The sequence below is a fragment of the Labrus mixtus genome, chromosome 18, assembly GCF_963584025.1.
Source record: "Labrus mixtus chromosome 18, fLabMix1.1, whole genome shotgun sequence".
Lineage (NCBI taxonomy): Eukaryota > Metazoa > Chordata > Actinopteri > Labriformes > Labridae > Labrus > Labrus mixtus.
The window spans coordinates 9,959,033-9,979,099 of NC_083629.1; the positions used below are offsets into that span (position 1 = coordinate 9,959,033).

General features: G+C 40.7%; 1 protein-coding gene across 1 annotated transcript in view; it reads left to right on the forward strand.

Moving 5' to 3' along the window:
* The window catches only part of LOC132992840 (connector enhancer of kinase suppressor of ras 3-like), a 45,912-nt gene that overhangs the window by 23,421 nt on the left and 2,424 nt on the right, over positions 1-20,067 (forward strand). The window contains exons 5-21 of the mRNA XM_061062369.1: positions 1,610-1,651; positions 2,538-2,657; positions 2,880-2,939; positions 3,685-3,753; positions 3,857-4,003; positions 5,411-5,535; positions 6,063-6,250; positions 6,364-6,450; positions 6,900-7,150; positions 9,465-9,502; positions 11,395-11,437; positions 16,042-16,095; positions 16,917-16,956; positions 17,464-17,633; positions 19,339-19,412; positions 19,721-19,792; positions 19,892-19,956. Coding sequence (XP_060918352.1) covers positions 1,610-1,651; positions 2,538-2,657; positions 2,880-2,939; positions 3,685-3,753; positions 3,857-4,003; positions 5,411-5,535; positions 6,063-6,250; positions 6,364-6,450; positions 6,900-7,150; positions 9,465-9,502; positions 11,395-11,437; positions 16,042-16,095; positions 16,917-16,956; positions 17,464-17,633; positions 19,339-19,412; positions 19,721-19,792; positions 19,892-19,956 — 1,645 coding nt within the window. The remainder of the gene's footprint in view (positions 1-1,609; positions 1,652-2,537; positions 2,658-2,879; positions 2,940-3,684; positions 3,754-3,856; positions 4,004-5,410; positions 5,536-6,062; positions 6,251-6,363; positions 6,451-6,899; positions 7,151-9,464; positions 9,503-11,394; positions 11,438-16,041; positions 16,096-16,916; positions 16,957-17,463; positions 17,634-19,338; positions 19,413-19,720; positions 19,793-19,891; positions 19,957-20,067) is intronic.

The window sequence follows — 20,067 nt, forward strand, 5'->3', positions numbered from 1 at the left end:
TGTCCCTCAACTTCTCTCAGCGCTACGTTTTGATTTCTTGTGTTATTCACATGATGTGATGGAGCTATGAAACAAGAGAAATGTTCCATGAATGTTAAAGCTTGATTTGAGATGTGCCAAGCCATGTCTGCAGCATAAAATGATACTGTTTTGTTTCACAACCTCTAAACATTAAAGTTTGTATTTTTAGCTCTCCCATCTTGGCTGTTTACTGTGCAGTCATCCAAACAAGGGACAGTCTCTAAGAGAAATATGCAGTTGCATGTTTATGCAAGCATAGCCAAATTCTCCATATAAGCCTCCATATATTCTCAACTGGCCTGAGAGAATGAATGTATAGAAACATAGTTTTGGGACAAATAAAAGTCAAATGAAACCGTTAAGTTTTTATTACTTATTGTTTACACTGGCTTGTTATTTTCCTCCCCTAAAAAATGGAAACGTGGCAAAGTCACATGTATCTGACTTCACCAAACCAGCTCAGTCAAACAGGCTCTGAAGCATGGAAACAAAATAATTTTAGCGAGCAAAGGATCCCTTCTTCTTTGATGTGAAGCCATCACTCTCGGCTGTAGACAGCCATGCAAATCTCGTCTGTGCAAACAAACCAACACTATGTCAAGCAAAGTGCATTTGAAAACACACGCTCCCCTTTAGCCCAGTGGAATGTGCAAGCTATGGAAATATGGAAAAACTTGCTCGACCCCCATTGGCTGTCTGCACAATGGATTTACAAAGAGTAACAGAGCTGGCTTTGTACATGGCACATGCCTATGCATGTCTCTAATACTGTGAGGACCCAAACACTATTTTCTCTTTATTTAACACTGACAAAGGTTTGTGGCCTGCGAGAACTCTCATGAAATAAGAGACATGTAGGAGGAGATTTTCTGTGCTCTTAAGTTTTGACAGAAGCATTTCACCTGTGTTTTGATGAACGAGTTGCCTTTGGGCATTACGAGCAAAGAGCCATTCTATAAACAAGCAGGGCCCCCCTACAAGCACAGTGAACCCCCACCCCTCACCCCCACTTAACCAGAGGCCCTTTCACCGCCAACAACACAGTTGTTGCAGGAGGCTGTTGCCTCAGCTGTGTTTAGTCCAGCTGCAGTCTATGAGTGCTGTGTTGGGAGACTTGGAAGTGAACGGTGGTCAGTCTCCCGGCTGACTTTGCAGATTCTATCATTGGTTCATCCCCCAGACAACAAGGGTCACAGCTACTGTGTCTTCCCACAAGCCCACCCACTTTCAACTGCGGGAAGCAGTGATGCAAGAAAACAAACGCATTATTTGGATGAGGGCTTTCTGAACACCATTATATTTTTTAACTTGGGTTGTTCCACACCATGTCATCTGCACATTGTTACTATATGTATGTTAGTATGGCATTTATGTTCCAGTACAGTTTACTGAACCACACAGAACATTATGCACTTACAGCTTCCCCAGAATTTAGGCAGAGAAGTAATCTGAGTCTAAAGCTGTTTATTTGTGGCTGTTCTCCTTTTTTCTCTCAGTTCTATATCTGGAATGCTGATTATATCTTATTTACCTAACCCCTCTTTACTTCTCAGAAGCCTAATCTGTCCTCACTTCTTCTCTATAACAGGACTGCAGTGTTTACGAGATGGAGGAGAAGATCCTGGAAGTTGTAAGTGTACTGCTTCTCTTCACTTTGTTACCCATAATGTATGCTAAATGAGTCCCTAGGGTTTCTTTATTGGAGGCACAGGTCTGCTGGTTGTTTAGGTAAATGCCTTTTTTAAAATAGCGACTGTGACATGCTCTCAGCAGAAAGGTCAGTTTTCTGAGTGAATGGAGCAGACGGGTCCGTAGGATTGCCAGCAAAGGAGGCGGCTCTAATACACCCCCACCATCAATCAATGTTTCCTGTTGCTGACACTCTCCAGACCCTTTGGGCTAACACTGGGCTTCCTCTAGCACTCTGTCTCTCTCTTATACATCCTGAAGTACAGTCCACATTAGAGCAGAGTATCTTTGTCCAGCTCTTTGTTTCATGCAACTGTGCATTGTCTTGTTCTGGTCTTTGTTCTCATATTTTGTTCCCAACATTGCATCACCTCCTTTTGCTTGTTCTGCAATTTATTTGCCTCCTGTGAGTCTTTATCACACTCACACTTCTTTATGTTGTCTGTCACTATAAGATCAACTCTACATCACTATGTGTTCAACCAATACAGTATGCATGCCCCAGAACAGTTTGCATTAACTCATTCATTTTCTGCAACAAGCAGAGTAGTGTGTACACGACTTATTGCAGTGTTGTTCATGCACTGGTATGTCCAGTTACAACCTACTAATGGTCCCTTCTAGCTCATTGAGCTTTGCAATGTACAGCAAGCAGGTACACAGGGAGTACAACAAACTGAACGTACCATATCTCAGATGGTTCTTATAAATAATACTAGTATTAGAGGATCTTGCACAACAATTGAAATCATAATTAGTTGTTTGTTTGAGCTAAGTGTTTCTTAAATAATGTATTGTTGCATTCTATTGTGTATTTTCCTCTGCAGTCAAAGATTTTGAACAGCATCTGTGATCAGACTGTGAGAACCACCTCTGACCCTCTGATGAGCCAGTCGGCCTGCTTGGATGAAGTCCAGCTGAACAATATCAAACCAGGAGAGGGGCTGGTAAGGAATGCTGGGAACTTTCTTTTTTATTATTCTCTCTCTCTTTTTAAAAAAAAAATCAGTCTACAACCCGATGCCTGCCTTACAGTTCAAGGCCAGGAATCCATGCAATGTGTGTCAAATTGTGACCCCAAGATCTCTGTCATACATTCCTCTCCCCCTACGAGTATCGTTTTTTTTTTTTTTACTCAGACCATTAATAATGTGTTTCTTTCCGCATAGGGAATGTACATCAAGTCTACCTACGATGGGTTACATGTCATCACAGGGACCACAGAACATGTGAGTATGACAATATAATAAACACAAGACACTCGGCCCCCTTCTCATGCTGCAATAACTTCAGTGATTGAAGAAATGAGAAGGACTGGTTGTGGTTGAGATTGACATATGATCAGCATTGTAAATAGCCAACTAGTTGCAATGCCAATCATATGTTTGATTTCATCACTTAGAATTTTGTTATTTCTTATGAAAAACCTTTTGAGGATTTTTTTTTTATCTACTGTGGGTTTTGCATCAAAGTTGTCGAAACAATGCGCTGTGTCTTGTTAAAAAAACCCACATCTCATCCTCCTCATCATCTTCCTCTTCCTCCTCCTCTACTGAGGGCACACAGAGTTATCTGAAGGAGTGAAGAATTGCTCATCTGTAATGGGAATTGTTTGTTTCTGAGCTCCAGTACCCAGTAAAATATCACAAACAGCCTCCACAAAACAGACGTCCTACCTTTCCCGACACGGAGACAAACAGCCGGTGACTAATACACCAGCATCACTGCCACGGTCGTGTCCTCGCCTCCGGTCCTTAATTGTGAATCAGGACTTGAATCATCACCGATAGTGACGAGTTAATCCTGTTCGACATCCGTGTGACGCAAAAAAACAATTAAACTGATATTCATACACGCAGAGAGTGTTTGTGTTTTCTCACGATTTGAACTTGCACTGCTTTCCTTTTTCAACTGATTTTTCCTTTTGAATGGAGAATTGTGGTTTATCCGGCTTTTACTCTGTTTGTTCTGTAGTCACCTGCAGACCTGAGCAGGAAGATCCATGCTGGTGATGAGGTGATCCAGGTTAACCAGCAGACAGTTGTAAGAATAAGTCTACTCACTTGATCATACATGGTGTCAATATAAGTACATGCTATAAATATGAATGCAATATCAATGGTGTTTTTCTCCTCCCGTTAAACAGGTGGGCTGGCAACTGAAATACCTGGTTGTCAAACTGAGGGAGGACCCTAAAGGTGTGGTTCTGCTCCTTAAGAAGAGGCCCTCGGGCACAACAGGTTTCACCCCCGCCCCACTCAAGAACATGCGCTGGAAGCCCCCAGTACCACAGGTACATATTCACCCGCACGCAACCTGCCACACATCCTCCTTAATTATGAAAGATCAACAACAGCCTGAGCGTCTAGTCATTGTCAAACAATTATCAGCTTTTTAGGGAGTTGGTTCCAAAGCTGCATGTTCAGACAAGTGTCAAAAGCCACCCTGAAAGTGCCGCTTGGCTGAACCAAAAAACAACATTGTCTTCTTGGGCAACATCTGAGGCAAATAAACTCCCATGACGTCATTCAGTTTGAGAGATAAAGCTGACAGCCTATTTCACCTGTGCCTGGTTAGATTGAATCTGGTTTATTAGAAGGAAAGTGACCAGATGCTGCAATAAACATACAACAAAGGGACTTAAAATAATTCATTGTATTTGCAACGGCTTTTTTTTTTGCGAAGAGGAAACACCCTAAATGACTATTGTTCAAAGAGAGGTCAGGGTTAGATCATATAGATTGTGCTAATAAGGTTATTCGACTGTAATCCAATTTGTTATTCTCCCTCATGTGAACACATTAGGCTGAACTTCGCTTTTAACCATGTCACCCCACCTGAGTCCCCTTCAACAGACAGGCAGACAATAAGCACTGTGTAAACCAAGACAACCAAATTTCAGGCTCTGGCACCGTCTTATCATGTGTAGCCCGTTTTATAGCCGGAGAAGGCAAGATGAGATGCTATCAGGTTAGAGTGGGTTTTTTAAAACAACAAAGCCTCCCTCTGCACAAAGCTGGCCCATGTCAATATGTCCACCAGCATCTTGTTTTAACAAGTAGTAAGAGGTATCAGAGTGAGACATCTCAGTTTATCTTTGATAATAAGGCTCCAGAGGGCAAAACAGACACAAATCACACACCCTGATTCAGGAAGGAATGACACAGGCTTTGTAATACAGTATAATTTGTACTCATGGGAGGACTTTAGAGAAGGAAAGAAAGGGAATGATTCATGAGATCCTAAATCTGATGTAGTTTTTCATGAATGTATCACATTTTACTGCACTATATCATCAGACATGTCATTTTCGGTTTGATTAGACTGGCAGCGTACATTTAGTGAAGGGCACAATGTTGTTGAGTGTTGGGAAACAAAACTGTGCTAAATGAGTACATCTATAAGTACACGTCTAAAGAGCTATTCTGGACTTCACTAACAATCTTTCCGTACCTCAAACAAGACGGTTTATTCGCAGGGAGACACACAAGCACTTAAACGTCTCACCACATGCGGTAAACTCCTCCCAGTTAGCAGCAAGTCATATTTAGTCGGATTTTGGGGGGAAAACAGTGAGCAGCTAACATTTCTAAATACTTGCAAGAGAAGAATTAGTGAGAAAAAGGAACATTCATTAACTGATTAATAAATGTATGTTGAGGTGATATTATCGACCTGATAACTGTGTGGTGTCTTTCAGAACAATTCCTCCATGATCAGAACCCAGTCACCCTGCAGCTCAGCTAACGGATCAACCAAAAAGGAGAAGCCAGCTATCATGGACTTATACATCCCGCCTCCTCCTCCAATGCCTTACACTCCACGGTGAGCTGTCTTATTTCACATGCAAAGCTTCTGTTTTTAGGAAATCTAGTTTAGGTCCTAAAAGTTGGATCACACTTAACACACCATGAATTAACTTTTCAAAACTGTTAGAAAAACAAATAGAGGGAATAAGTGTCACTGCAAATTGAGTGATCCAGTCACTTGTAGTCCACCTTTGCCAAATTTCCTCCTCCTTAATGATGGAGGAGTCGCCTAACCTTCCTCCCATCCTAGTGCACTTTCTGTTCTGCATTTCACCAGCCCACTAACCTCCCACCAGTCCTACCATAGACCTTATGCAACAGCTGTTTCATCCTCCACCTCCAGGAAGATGACAGAACATCTTCATATTGATTTAAAAAGCTAGCTACATTTCTAGATAGTTTGTAGCTGCGTGTCTTCTATATTTCACTTGAAATCACACACACATACATTACTAGCATACAAATCCCTCTTATTGTGGTACACTTCACTGTACTATCAAATATGGAAACTAATGAGTAATGAACATTTGTTTCTCCAAGCAGAGAAGAAAGAACTGACTCCTTCTCCAGCATTAGTAAAAGACCAAAGGGCTCTGAGTCACCCAACTCCTTCCTGGACCAGGAGAGCAGAAGGCGCTGCACCATCACAGATTATCACAAGCTAAACGTCGGCTGCCCCATCGAGGCCAACGTGATTCAGCCCAGAATGAGGGAGCACAAGTCCTCTCGTGGTCAGTATATTCTCATGTATTCAGGGAATCTTAGAATCAGTCCACCAATGGAAATACAATAAAAATGATCTTCAAATAGTGCAGCTAATACATGTTTTAACTCTTGTCTCTAGGGAAGCCTCGGCCTCTTTCCATGCCAGTGGACACCTGTGTTGGAATTGTAGATCCATATGCTAAGCCCTGGGCACAGGGAAGGAAAGGTATGAACAAGCATGCTTTCACTCTCAGGTGGAAACCTCTGTTTCATGTTTATCCCTTAGTAAGAGAGGATTACAACTTCATGGTTTGACAACGATGCATACAAATGAGAAACAAAACGACGAGCAACAAATCCACTAACTAGTTACTAGTAATATCTCATTTTAATGAACACTAAACTTTACAGTGACAACCCCCATCAAGACTGTTCTTTTCAAAATAGATTAAAGACAACGCCAACACATGACTGCACAAAACCTCAAAACATGTTCACATGACTTAAGTACGAGTCATAGGACAGGGGTTAAAGCTGTGGTCTAAACAAATGTCTTACTTACCACAATGTCAATGTCATGAGATTTTTTGCATGTTTATGTAAATTGGTATAAACCATTGGTTCCTCCTTTTTTTTAAAGCAATTTGAATACTTCTCATCATCACTCTGCTTTAGGTGAAGACCTCCTGTACAGATACCTGAGCAATGAGAGGATCCCCACCATTGCAGAGGAGGTCCCCTCAGTGTCCCCGCCCTACAGGCCAGCTGGCGAACGCCAACTAGTCAGAGTTGACCACATCAGGGGAAGCCGCTACTACTCCAACTCAGACCTCCACAACAGCGCCACAATCCCCTACCAGGAGGACTTGAGAAAGGCTCCTGTGGCCCCTGTCTCCAAGCGCACAACGGCAGAGCGCTCACTACTGGTCAGTTGGATCACGCGGCTTAAGCTATTGACTCACTGATGATGCGCTTCCTGTTCGGGCTTCCTGTTCCTGTCTTTGTGTCCTTCCTCAGTGCCTTTGATTTTTTTTAAACGTCCAGCTGTTTTTTTGGCAGCTTGGGCTTTCTCACACTTCTCTTTCCCCAACCTCCATTCTTCCCTGGTGTTACTACTACTACCAACTACTACTCCTCAACCAAACTTGCTTTTGTAGTGCTCACTACAGTGCGTCATCATCCATTTAACACTGCCTACAACCCACCTCATCCCTGACTACAAGAACCATCTCTGCCTCAAGAGGATACACGTTGGCCTTGTGTGCTGTTTATGGACTCTCTGTATATATTAAGTTATGTTGTGTTTCAGTTGAATGCTCTCTGGTACTTTTATTTAAAACTGAAGAAAACTTGCCTGTTATCCCTGCAGACATTTGCTTTCTTTGCTTTTCTTTGCATTTTTAAGTTAAAAAGAAACGACTAAGTGAAACAAATGGCATCGTTAATCAGTAAGACTGCTTTGATTATACATGTTACTGTTTCTTTTGTGATCAGTTAGTTACATTTCCCTTTACCAAAGGTTGCCTCCTGTAAGCTATGCATCTCCTGCAGAAAGATTTTTTATAGTCTCTTGAAGAGACAATGCTGCATTGGTTGGTTAAAGGATGTTTATATATTATCACTTGTAAATATTTGTGCTGGTTTTAAAGCTATGCACTCAGGTCAGTAAACATTTTTACATCCTGTTTCAGTCGACTCTTTAATTACCTTCTTAAATGGCCTATACATACATCAAGTTGACGGTAACATATGGTCTATATAAGCCGGAGATATAAACAAATCTTTGAAGACACACAGGTCAAACAGCCTTCAAATAGTCGATGTTGTGGAACAGATCACAAGGGACAGAATGACAGTATTATTTAAGTAAATGAGGAAGTAGTGTCTGATGTTGCTTTACCTGCCTTTTGTAAGTTTTGCATAGTGTTTTATTAAAAAGTTCGGTTTATTTCAGTGATATTTTGTGTTGTCTTCATTTGACTGTTGGTTGTTGAATAATATGTTCCATAGCATGCTGGCCGTTTCTTTCTGAAACTACATTTCTACACCATGTTGTTCTACAATTCTCAAAATGAAATATACTTTTCACAACAATGTGTCAGTGAAGGGGTCGCTTTAGTCATTATTCACTTCCACTGTTGAGCCTGCTGGCTTTCTAACCTGCTTTGACCTTTGAGGTGAACACTGCCTCTGTTTTTGAAGCATGTGGTGAAACAGGATAGCTAACGTCAACTTACCTTTCCTCTGCGTCTCAGGTGTTGATGCTTATGTAACTACTTCCCTCTTTGATGATTTTTAAATTCCAGCTGGGGGGACCATATGGTCAAAGCAGGTTTTTCCATCAGGGGCTCTTATTCCTGCACATATGTTGCCGTTTAAACATTTAAAGGGCGAGGCTAGGATTACTTTGCCTGACAGCTTCTGCCTTTTTTTTTTTTATTGATTTTGAAGAAGTGTTTTCCTGGGAAGGATCATCAGCTTGCATCATGGGACTGAAGATCTATGAAGGATGACCCACCTCTCTCACCTCTTTGACCTTTTCCTTCATTTCTCTGTGCATGACTTAAATAATGGAGACGGCCCTCTTTCCTTATCTCTCCTGCTCTTCTTTTTTTTCTCTTCGTCTTGCTCTGCCCCAGCTTGCCGAACTGTTGCGCCTGCAGTCTTTACTAATTTGCACCCTCTGGAACCTGTGGTCTACTTAAATACAACCTGCTCTTACTTTAACCCACTGCAAGGTTTGCTAACAACTAACACGGCGTGCCTGCACATTACAAATGGTTGGATGAAAATAATAGTCTGAATTATTGGTAAATTGTGCACGTTGAGCAGAGTCCAATTATCCAATCACAAATCACATACAGACGCATATGATTGTGGAGTGACTAGTTCTCCATTCCCTTTTTCATATTCTGGGGGGGATCAGCTCAATTTGGCTACAACTCAAAATAAGACAAAAAAAGAGCGTATCAACTTTCACATCAGCAGAATATAAGATCTTAAGCTAATGGGACTGAATTAAATTGACTGTAAGACAAGGTGCTGCAGTTTTACATTGAGGGTTCAAAATTCACCACAAAGTTGTGCATTGGGTGTTTCTATAAACATAAAAGAAATCAAATGAGCATCAGTGATGCTAGCAAATCTACATAAATCAAACCTGAGACTTTCAAAACAACTATTTCAAAACTGCTGATTCCACCTCAGACATGTTAACACATTAATCTTTATGTATCACAGGGACCTGACTGGCACTCTAGCAGTGACTTCCTCAACCGGTGAGTGCCTCTTCCTCTCACACAAATATATATATCCACACAGATATCAACCCATACACCATGTTACATAGTGTAACAGAAAAAGACACTTAAATCCGTGGTGTGTATACATTTCATACAGGGAGTGACAGTGAGCCTGCTGCAGATTTTAAAAAAAAACAAAAAAAAAAACAGTTGATCAGTGGGTGGGCTGTTTTTATGAAGAGGGAAAATATGCCACGGATATGGAGGCTGAAATACAGAGAGAGTCAGACAAACAGATGGTGACAGCTGAGGGATAAAAAAAACAAGAGTTGTTTTCCAGGCGTAATGGTATAGAAATCATTTAATAGAAGAGTTTGAAGTAATTACAATTTGTGCCTGTGGATATCATGAAGTGCAACAACATGGTTAGAAGAAATGATACCCTCCTGCACAGATTGAGTTAAAGTAGAGCAGCTCTGATTTAGCTTGACAATAAAAAACAACTGAACAGTTATATACTTTATGTTCCTATCTAGTAACATCAAAGACTCCTGATCACATGCTCAAAACTTTGTACATAGGTGTATATGCAAGTCCCTAAGTTTTGAAATTGAGAAATCCCAGCCTTATTAAACTCCTTAAGATAATGTATGATCATTTTTTTTGGAACAGTACTCACCATTCTATTCAGTTTAAAAGTCAAACAAATTAAGAGCTTAAAGGGTTGGATAAGTTTCTTTCATTTGGAGACACTACTGTCTCCCAGGACCTCCAGCATCCAAGTGTTTGAATGTTGCCCACACACTAGTGTGTATTCTCTGCCATCCACCCCCAAGACACCTTCACATGCTGAAGCATCTGTAGAAATGTCACTGTGATGACAAATCCTCATTCTTTTGCGCTTCCAACTTATAAATAACCCCTTCCCACTGCGAAAATATGACGACATCCCAGGATTGCTTCTCCTCCAGCTCGTCATCCGTGGCCCCTGCGTCTCCTCTGGTCTTGGATTCGGGGGCCTGAGGGGGTGTGACTCCCCACATTAACACCGGGATCGATGACTAAATGCCTCGCACAAAACACAGACCCTCGGTGGCAGTTCTATTCTGAGAGCCGCGCACAAAAACACTCTGCATCCGGTTGGTTGCACGCTCAATCAAAACTCATTACTCACATTTAGTACACATAGAGAGATGCTTTCGTAAATCAGCCAAGCAGGTGACTCATAGTCAGTCGAGATTAAGAAACGTGTGACACTGATGAAGGAAATGGAATTTGATTGATGCTGGGTATAATCAGATGTCATATGAATTTTAATCAGTAAAACGTGATGGTGAATCAATTCTATTTCTAGTCCATTTCTCAAAATAATCTCATTTGATTTTAAAAAAATAAAGTGGAGGTCAATCTGTGGAGGCTGGAGAACAGAGCTAACTACATGAGCAACTTGTTACTTTGAGGAGGAGACAAAGACGTGAAGGTTTATGGATGACAGCAAAAACTAGCCAGAGATAATTTTGTACCCTAAAATTGCAGGGTGAGGCCCAGCTGAGGTAAATGGAGTATTTTAAGCATTGGGAACTTTCTCGTCTACCCATGCTGCTGTGGCTGGTTGCCAAATGTATTATCAGAACTGCTCTCTCACACAAACTACATACCAGTCCTCAAACAGACTCTATGGGATCTGTGCTGTTCAGGCTCTATCAAAGTATAAACTGGATTGCAACATAGATGACGATAATGATTGCTTACCATTGAGCTGGGATGCAATAAGTATGTGTTGGGAATTTTCACGAGCCACTTCTGTCGGATCTAAAGTATGAAGATTAAATCAAGTTTTTGTTGTTTTTCAACTTCACTGCTAAGAACTAAAGCTTTACTGGACTATTTCAAACTATTAAGGGTTTGCTTCTTATCGTCTGTTGCAGGTATAATCAACCACAGATACGATCCTGGTCCTTCTCTCAAGCAGTAAGTATACAGTGTTTGTTCAGTACGCCTCAAAGAAAAGGCGATCAATCCTAACAGTTTATTAGCAAACATCAACGAGTTTGTAAGTCGTGAAGGATGAAAGTGGTTTGAGCTTAGTGGAAGGAGGTGAAATATAAAGCCTTAATTATAGACTTGTTACACTTCACACAGATAAAACAACATTCCTACTCAGCCATAGCTCTGTATCGGCAACAGACAGAGCAGAACAACAACAATCCAACATGAAGAACATGTGAAAGTCTGCTTGACTACAGAAATTAACCCCTTTCACCCATGGTAGCAGTACACTAGAGAGGCACAACTTCCTCCCCATATAAAATATCTCAAGAACTAAGGTATACAATGTAACATATAAGGTACTGAGATGTTAATGCATTCCTCAGAGTGAAATCTATTTCACTTTTCTCTAGTAGTATCACCAGGTCCATTTTTTTGTTAGCTGAAAGTTTAGCACCTAATCACTACTAGAGGACCATTGACTACCCAAAGTTGTTGAACATGATAAAAAAAAATACGCTAAAAAATGACATCTCAAAATGTAAGCATTTGCATTCAGCTGAATCATTGCCTCAAAAAGTGGCTGATATGGCTGTGGACTTGGTCGTAATCCGAATCGAGTGTGCTTCAAATGAAAACGGATTCATTGGCTGCAGCGGAGGTGGAAATGAAATGCCCACAGCGGTAAACTGAGGACTCTTTGCTGTAAATACAAAATACATATGGAGGCCATGCACCACAGTACCATGAGTTACTGTCAACTCCTCAGTGGCACAAAGACCAATGCAGTGGGTGAGATGGATTCGGCTCACAGTCAGTATTGACATGGGAACAAATCATATGTGTGCAGATTTATGGTCCAATGGTGACTTTGTTTCCCCACACAAGGAAACCTTGACCCTGCATTCAGCTTACATATATATGATAAAAGGGGCAATAGAGGGATAGATGAAGTATTTTACTGCTTATGTTTCTGTTACTGGCTTCACTTTGATTGTATGTGTGCGTATCTGTACTGATGCATATGCTGCACAAGAGATATCTATTTTAATTTAAACCCAACCCTTGTTTAATTACATTTAGTGATTCAGTCAGAGCTATGGATACTCGATTAACACACAGTGAGCTCTAAACTTATGTGCTGACCATCGCAGAGCAACCAGGCAGTTACTACCCCAAACAAGTGAGTGGCAGGCAGTGCAATCAAACCTAGCAAGCTTGAGTTTGATATCATTTCCAGCCCCTGCACCCTTCCCCCTATACACTGTGTGAGATTCCCCTGCTGAATAATAGCCACTCTGTTTGCCCCCTCTCTCATGTGTCTCCCTCACACACAGACACACACTGGTTCTGGTTGGGAGGGGAGGGGAGGGGAGGCATTATCTAAGTGCCGTGACAATTCTCAGCATGGATCATGATGGGAGATTGAGTGCTACAATAGTGTGACCAATCTGCATTCCCACGAGTCCTTCGGGCCTTTGACACGAGTCGCCGGCTAGATTACCTCACTTCCACCCTAACATAGCTTCAGCAAAGTGCCCCTTAAAATTACCCTAAAGTGACACGCTGTGATTTTTCAACCCATCACAGAAATTAGAAGAATGTGAATTGTGTTGAGATCTTTTATTTCATTCAAAGCCTTTAATTGAAATGTTGATAGGGGGATCTTTCCCTGGGGGTAGGGGGTAACACAGGGACGTTATTCGATATGGATGATAAAGATAGGGTGACAAATGGGAGGGAAAGGGCAGGAGGAGGAAGCTACAGTGTGAGAATGTGGGAGATATAAAAAGAGGGGTCTCTTCATAGTCACTTCATTCCACTCGCTGCAGTACAATAGCAAGTGGAAAAAAACAAGAGGCCCCTGTCCATTTAAGCAGAAATGAAATGGAGACTATAATAACGCAGGACTCAGGAATGTGTCTGCTGGTTTACCGCCATCCCAACACAGGCCAACACAGACCAGAACATCCAAGTGTCTGCAGAGATAAAGCTCGTGCAGTGATGTTATGGCTACAAATTTAGCTCCTCAATATATAAGACTGTGAAGGTTATGGATAGCAAGACCACACTCTCACTGAGCCATGGCTGTAATTATTTAACACTCATGTTTGTCATTTTTTTTAGTAGGAAACCACTGTGAATTGTGTGTATATCTCTGAAAGCATGAAAGGGAAAGATGTTGTGTAGCTCTCATCTAGTCATGTCCTGACCCTGACACTTATTCATTATGAACTTCTCTCATTAAGTTTTAACAAATATTATCAGCTGTGAGTAAGTTGCTTGAACACAAGTAAATAGTAGAATAAAAGTAAACCCTTAAATTATTAGCCAGTAAACGTCATTTGTTTTTGTGTACCTCGAAATACGTGATTGTTTTGGAGGCTGCTAAAAAGTGGTAACTTGGCGACGCCTAGTGGCCATATGTGAAAACTGCGGGGGAGTTTCTGGTATCAGTATGCATGTTTTACCTGAGTTGCATAGCCTACCCTACCTCAACCATGAAACTACATCACAAAAGTTGTTGATGCTTTTAACAACAACAACAAAAAAGTGCCCCATATATGTGTTACTTCAGGTAGAGTTCTGGGTGTCGAGGGGGGAGAAAGCGAGTAACACCAAAACAGGACGTGGACTCACCTGAAAGCAGCCGAGCAGTCTCTGTTCCCTCTCAGTCTTTTTGCGACATGCTCGCCGAGGTTTGGTCAGACTTTGAGCGCAGCTGTCGGGCAAAACTATTTTCACTGACGCTGTGGTGGCAGGTACAGTAAGGTTTTATTCGCCAAGGCTGTGTGGAAACTATAATTTTCTTCGCAGGCCATGTTTTTGTCTCTGCTACAAATGACAACATGCTGCAATTAACATTAGGTCCACAAGCCAAACAGGACATTTTACACTAAGGAGTTTTTCAAACGTTTACATGCTCTGGTAAAACTTGCTCGAGTCGTTTAAAACACCGATAGAGATGATATTGACTGTTGTTTTAATTTCCTTAGTTTCTGTGAAACTTTTTTACACCTTTTAAACGTGGCTTTTCAGTCTACAGAAAATGAACAGACAACACAATTAAGTTTTGGTTACGTCCTGTTTTGCAAACGTCGACCACCCTTTTTACATGATTATTTCCATGACTCCGTTTTGATAGGATGAATAGGCTATTGTTCGCTTCTCATAGGTTTCTTGCCTTTACTTGTCATGTTTGGTTCAACTAAGCTACTCAAATCAGGATGTTATGCCTTGGTTGCTGCCTCTTGATTGTGTCAAGCAGCAAGCAGGTGATGCATGAATGTTATCTAGCAAAGTGAACTGATTTTTTGTTTTTTTTGTTACTGCTCATGGGAAATTAAATGTAAAACTGCAGATACGTCTATTCTATATGAATCTCAGAACTTGATTCACACTTCAACCTTTAACATCTGCATTTAAAAAAAAAAAAAATCCTACAGGAACTTGGTTAACACACACACCTACAGTCAGGCTTGCGCTGTGGTTTCTGTGGTGATCATCACATCTCAGACTCGCAGGCAGTTCATTCGTAAACCCGGAAAGCAAGAAATGATGCATTTGTGTTGTGCAAGACAAAGACACACACATATACACAGGATTTTAGTGAAGATAAGCACTGTTAGGTTGGCTGTCACTGTGTGAGCTTTGGTGTAACAGAGGATACATAAGCTACGCTGTTTTTAAATCGATTAAGTTTTAGAGTATATCAGGTATGTGACTATTTGTTTTTTATGTTCTTTTTTTAAGGGACTGTTGTAGATTGAGTTTGTGGGGAGTGGTTAAATGGGAGTGACTGCAACAGGACTGATGACCATACGACCACCCATAGGCTTTTACATTTCCTGATTTTCAATTTCTGTAAAGTCGTTTCTTAGATTTGACTGTATTCAATCTGAAAAGGCTTCTCAACAGAGAAAGGTTATTGAAAGTCTGGCAAATTTTTTTTAATGATATTTCCTGTCTCCCTTAGGCAGTTCAAAAACTTTGCATAAAAGGAACCTAACTGAAGGGGAAGTTGGTCAATATTGGCGACTTGGATGTCTCAAAATCTCTCATGTCAACGTTCCTTTGGGTTGATGATGAATTGCAAAACAGACTTTTTTTGTACCCATGCTCAACATTGCTTTACAGCTAACTTTTTTGGTGTGTTACCTTAAAGGGGACTTTGAATCATCAAAGGTTTCAGGTAGTGTAGGCAGGCATGTGTCATATGCAGAACTGCTGACAGGGACAAATGTGAGCAGTGAGTCAGTGTGATGAATGCTAATTAAGTTTTTTTCAACTTTCTACTTGCAAGCTCACAAAGCTTGCATTTCCATAGAAAGGAGAAGCTTGACTTCCTCGAGGTGCTTGTGCTGTTTTTCACAAAAAGACAAAAAAAAGCAGAAAGACAAAATGTCAAGTTGAGAAAGATTTACTTTCTTTTTATCTTTACTTGTTATCTGCCCATGACGTCACTTCCTCTTGTCATGCTAAAGCAAAAACATTTTTTAATTTTCAACCCAATGTTTTCTTTGCATAGTAGACCAGTACCATCAATCTTTGTATCACGAGATGCATCTTCTGCTATCCTTCAACAGGCTGCCTTCCCCATATCTGTGCCCCCTTCCATGGCTGCCGATGACTACAACCCCGTGAGTCTTCCTTCCCTTTTTTTGTATATGACATTTACAACGGCTGAGTTTGCCTTGTTTTTGCAACTAATGAAACAGACACCTTTCTCTTCTTTTAATGGTTGATCTACTTCTGCTTCTCCTATTTTATGATGACAAAGTTAAATACCATTATTACTGACATTGTAGATATTATTCTATCTTATTCTCTGTAGTTGTTGTTGTTGTTGTTGTTGCTCTATTTGTCTTCCTGCACCTCCCTCTATTCCACTCTCCAAGCCCACCACAGTCTCAGCAGATATCTGTCCATCATGACTCTGGTTCGGCTGTTTTTTTTCTGGCCACTGTAACTTTGCTAAATGTTGCTCAGTGCTGTGTTCATGGTGGATTAATGTTGGGTTTTTGTAATGTAATATAACAAAGCGTTAGGTGTTTTACCTGCTCTTTTGTTAAATGTCTTGAGATAATATTTGTTATGAATTGGTGCTATACAAACAAAGATTGGCTGATTGATTGATATATATACAAACAAGGGCATATACTCCATATAAGGGCACGCTTGGTTTCCCTTTGCATTTCAGTTTAATTTATAAAGTAAAACAGCGACAGAGACCGAAGAACAAAGAGAGACAAAGCTCAAGACAGAGAGTCAGGTCACAGAGGAAGATGTTTGTTGGGGGGGTTAATGTGTGAGTGGGGAGATGGAAAGAAAAAAAAAATGCATGTGACATGTGTGAGAAACAGGATGTTTCACGCAGCCGCATCACCTCAGCTGTGGGGACAGAGCCTGTCAAAGTTGTCTCTCTAGCCTAACATTTTCCTCCACTGCTTTCCTCCCGAAGGTATCCCTCCGACATAAATCCAAGAAGAAGAGCCGAGGAGGTAAGTAACACCGTCAAGCTCTCATCACTTTGTCTCTTTGTGTGCTCTCCTCAACTGTAATTTGGACCCTCTGTGGGTGTGTGCAAAGTGTCATGGCAATTGGTGTGTGCAGAGGGCTTTTAGCCTACACTGCTACTTTCACTTCAGTTTGTCTCTATTTTAGTTCTCTGTACCAGTGTCTCGGGTTTCTCTCAGACTAATTTCATTCATTTCAGATTGTTGGTGCTGTTATTGTTAGCTCTGTTTGATTTCTAACTGGAAGAGGTAGGCTGAATGTAGCTGTGGCACTTTGCAAATGACTGTAGTGGATGCTGTCCATGTTTGTTCCGTGTGATTTTTAGAGTTCAATAAGTTATTGACGGAACGCAGTGGCCTGTTTCTACTCTAATGGAAATGTTTTGGCTGTTCACTTCAGGATTTCAATCTCTGCAACTTCTTGCTTCCTCTATTGCTTTAATTGGGTTTTGCCGTGGCTTCATGTTCTTGCCTTTTTTCGTCTTTGCACAGGCAATGGTACAATGAGCAGGAGACGGATCTCAGTCAAAGAGCTCGGTAAGCCAGACCACCAGGGCTGGCTGTACAGGAAGAAAGAGAGCAAAGGCTTCCTCGGTATGAAATGGAAGAAGTACTGGTTTGTGCTAAAGAGGACATCTCTCTACTGGTACGCTAACCAGCTGGTGAGTAAAAAAGAACAAGCTTTAGTTCAGGTGAACCATTTCTAATACAAACATGTTCAGTTGGTAAAATCAGCAGCTCAAGCTTCATTCTCCATGAGCTAAAAAAAATGTTCAGATTCTGGATTTCTCTCAGATCTTCTTACATGTTGTTCACTCGCCGTCTCTCACAAATTGCTTTATTGGTATAACTACGTACACAAATGTATTATGGGATATAATTAACAAGTATTAGGATTAACTAGTTGTTGGTACAAGACTAGGTATTTTATAATAATGTCAAACAAACAAAAAATATATTAAATAAATATTTTGAGGTAATTGAATGCTGTGGCCGGAAAAAAAAAAGAAGCTTTTTCCTGGTTGTTAAATGTTTTTACAATAAATGAGCTGATCAAATAAAAGAATAAAATATAGCTCTGTGGCTTCCCTCATTCTATGGATGGTTGCAAAAGAGTTGAGCAAGTTTAGTGCATTTAAAAAAAAGAAAAAATTCAGCAGGAAATATAAACACATTTAGTGCTCGAGTGAGTTTTAAAGCAGCTTTTTGGTAACAATGGAACATGTCACCCAGTGTGATCCTGACTCTATGCATTGAGTTATTATTTGTGGTGATTAATGGAGATTAGTGCAGAAGTAGAATATAGATTCATTGTTATTTTGATCTCTTCATTCTATTGTTTAACAGTTTGACAAATAAATATCAGTTAATATTCTCCTGCTACATGATCAGAGTGTGAAAGTTTAAAGATTTTTGAATCTCACTAACTTTAAACCATAAGTGTACATCAGCTCCCTGAAGGCAGACACTGTATCAGGCTGCTGTGGTTAAAAGTTAACACCTTCTTTTTGCCAAGTGATGAAGTTAACAGTTTCATTTCAACTTGTTATGTTTTCGATGAGTAGAAGTGGTCTTACTATGTCTATTTTCAGTTTTAGAGCTGCCTCTAAACGTCAGCTTGACTTTACGTAATACTTTATTTCAGACTCATAGGTTCATAGAAGTGTTAGAAGTATAGAAGAAGTATAAATACAGGACAGCAACGAAGGGATAAAATCACTACAGTTCACAATTTGTCAGTGATTAAAAAGAAAGAGACATTTGCATCAGTGTGGGCTCAGTGAGAGACATTATTTCATTTTCTGAATCAAATTAATCGACACATACATGTCTACATAACATTTCTCAATACGGCCTGAAATGTGCAGAAATGATTGGCAACATACACTTGACCTGCACTCACCCATCTTGGTAATTTGAGAAATATTCTAAAGCTTTGATAAGAAGTGGCACACACAATAAGTCTTTTACAGTTCATACAGCGGTGATATTGTGATCACACACACATGTACTCATTGAGTCAAAGATGCAGCGTGTGGCACCACAGGCTGCAGATGAGTCATTCTTGTTTCTGCCACAGCTGTGTCTCACTGCCAGCATGTCACTGCAGAGATTGCCGAGCATTGTCACCGTGTTTCCTGAATGTGACAGTGTCACTAATAGCCGGTCTGACTTCTACACAGACATTAGTACTGACGCGTTTGCTTTCCCCGCATTAAGTTTTCCATCACATTTACTGAATGTCACCATCCCATGACAAGAAATAGAAGAAGTAGCCTACTACAATTCAACGGCGGGCGTCATTGTCAGAAAGTAGTGTGTTTTTTTTTTACCCTCATTGTTGTTCCATGTGTGTGTGTGTTGCAGGCAGAAAAGGCTGAAGGATACATTGACCTCACCAACTTCATGATTGACATAGCCATCGAGTGCAAAAAGAAACAGTAAGCTCTTTACTTTCCGTTTACTTTCTGTTTGAACTGATTCAGACAGCGTATTAAACCACCCACAACCAACTGTAAGATGGAACTCTGTCATATCTGTATCTGTTAAGGGACCTCGATGACGTAGAAAGTATTCCCATGCAGGGTGATAGGAAGAGTTTACTCTTGAAACAATCTCTGAATGAAGCAACAATGCGGTAGAATAAACAAAGTGTTCAAAAAGTCCAGTAGAACTTTGTCTTCACCCTGCTTCTCTTGCTGTGCTGATCCTGTCCTAACTGATTCTTTTTGGGTTTTTTCTCACACAGTGCGTTCAAAGCTTGCCACCCACAGGTCATGATGTTTTTCTTTGCTGCTGAGAGCCATGATGAGATGAATGTGTAAGTCATATAGAAGTACAACATTGTTTCTATTCTCCAAGAGTTTTCTTTAAAAGTGGTGCATATTAAGTTGAATGCACTTGTTGTTGTTGTTTTTAGGTGGTTGAATAAGCTTGGGTTAGCCTCCATTCAGTATGAGCCAACAGAACCAAACCCTACTGCTGGTGAGCACCTATGAAAGTCACACATGTTTTTCTGTCACCTGTAAAGTTATTGAATACAATGCTGAGGTTTGTTAGGGATTTCCTGAGTTGTTGTACATGTGTGTGTCCCTG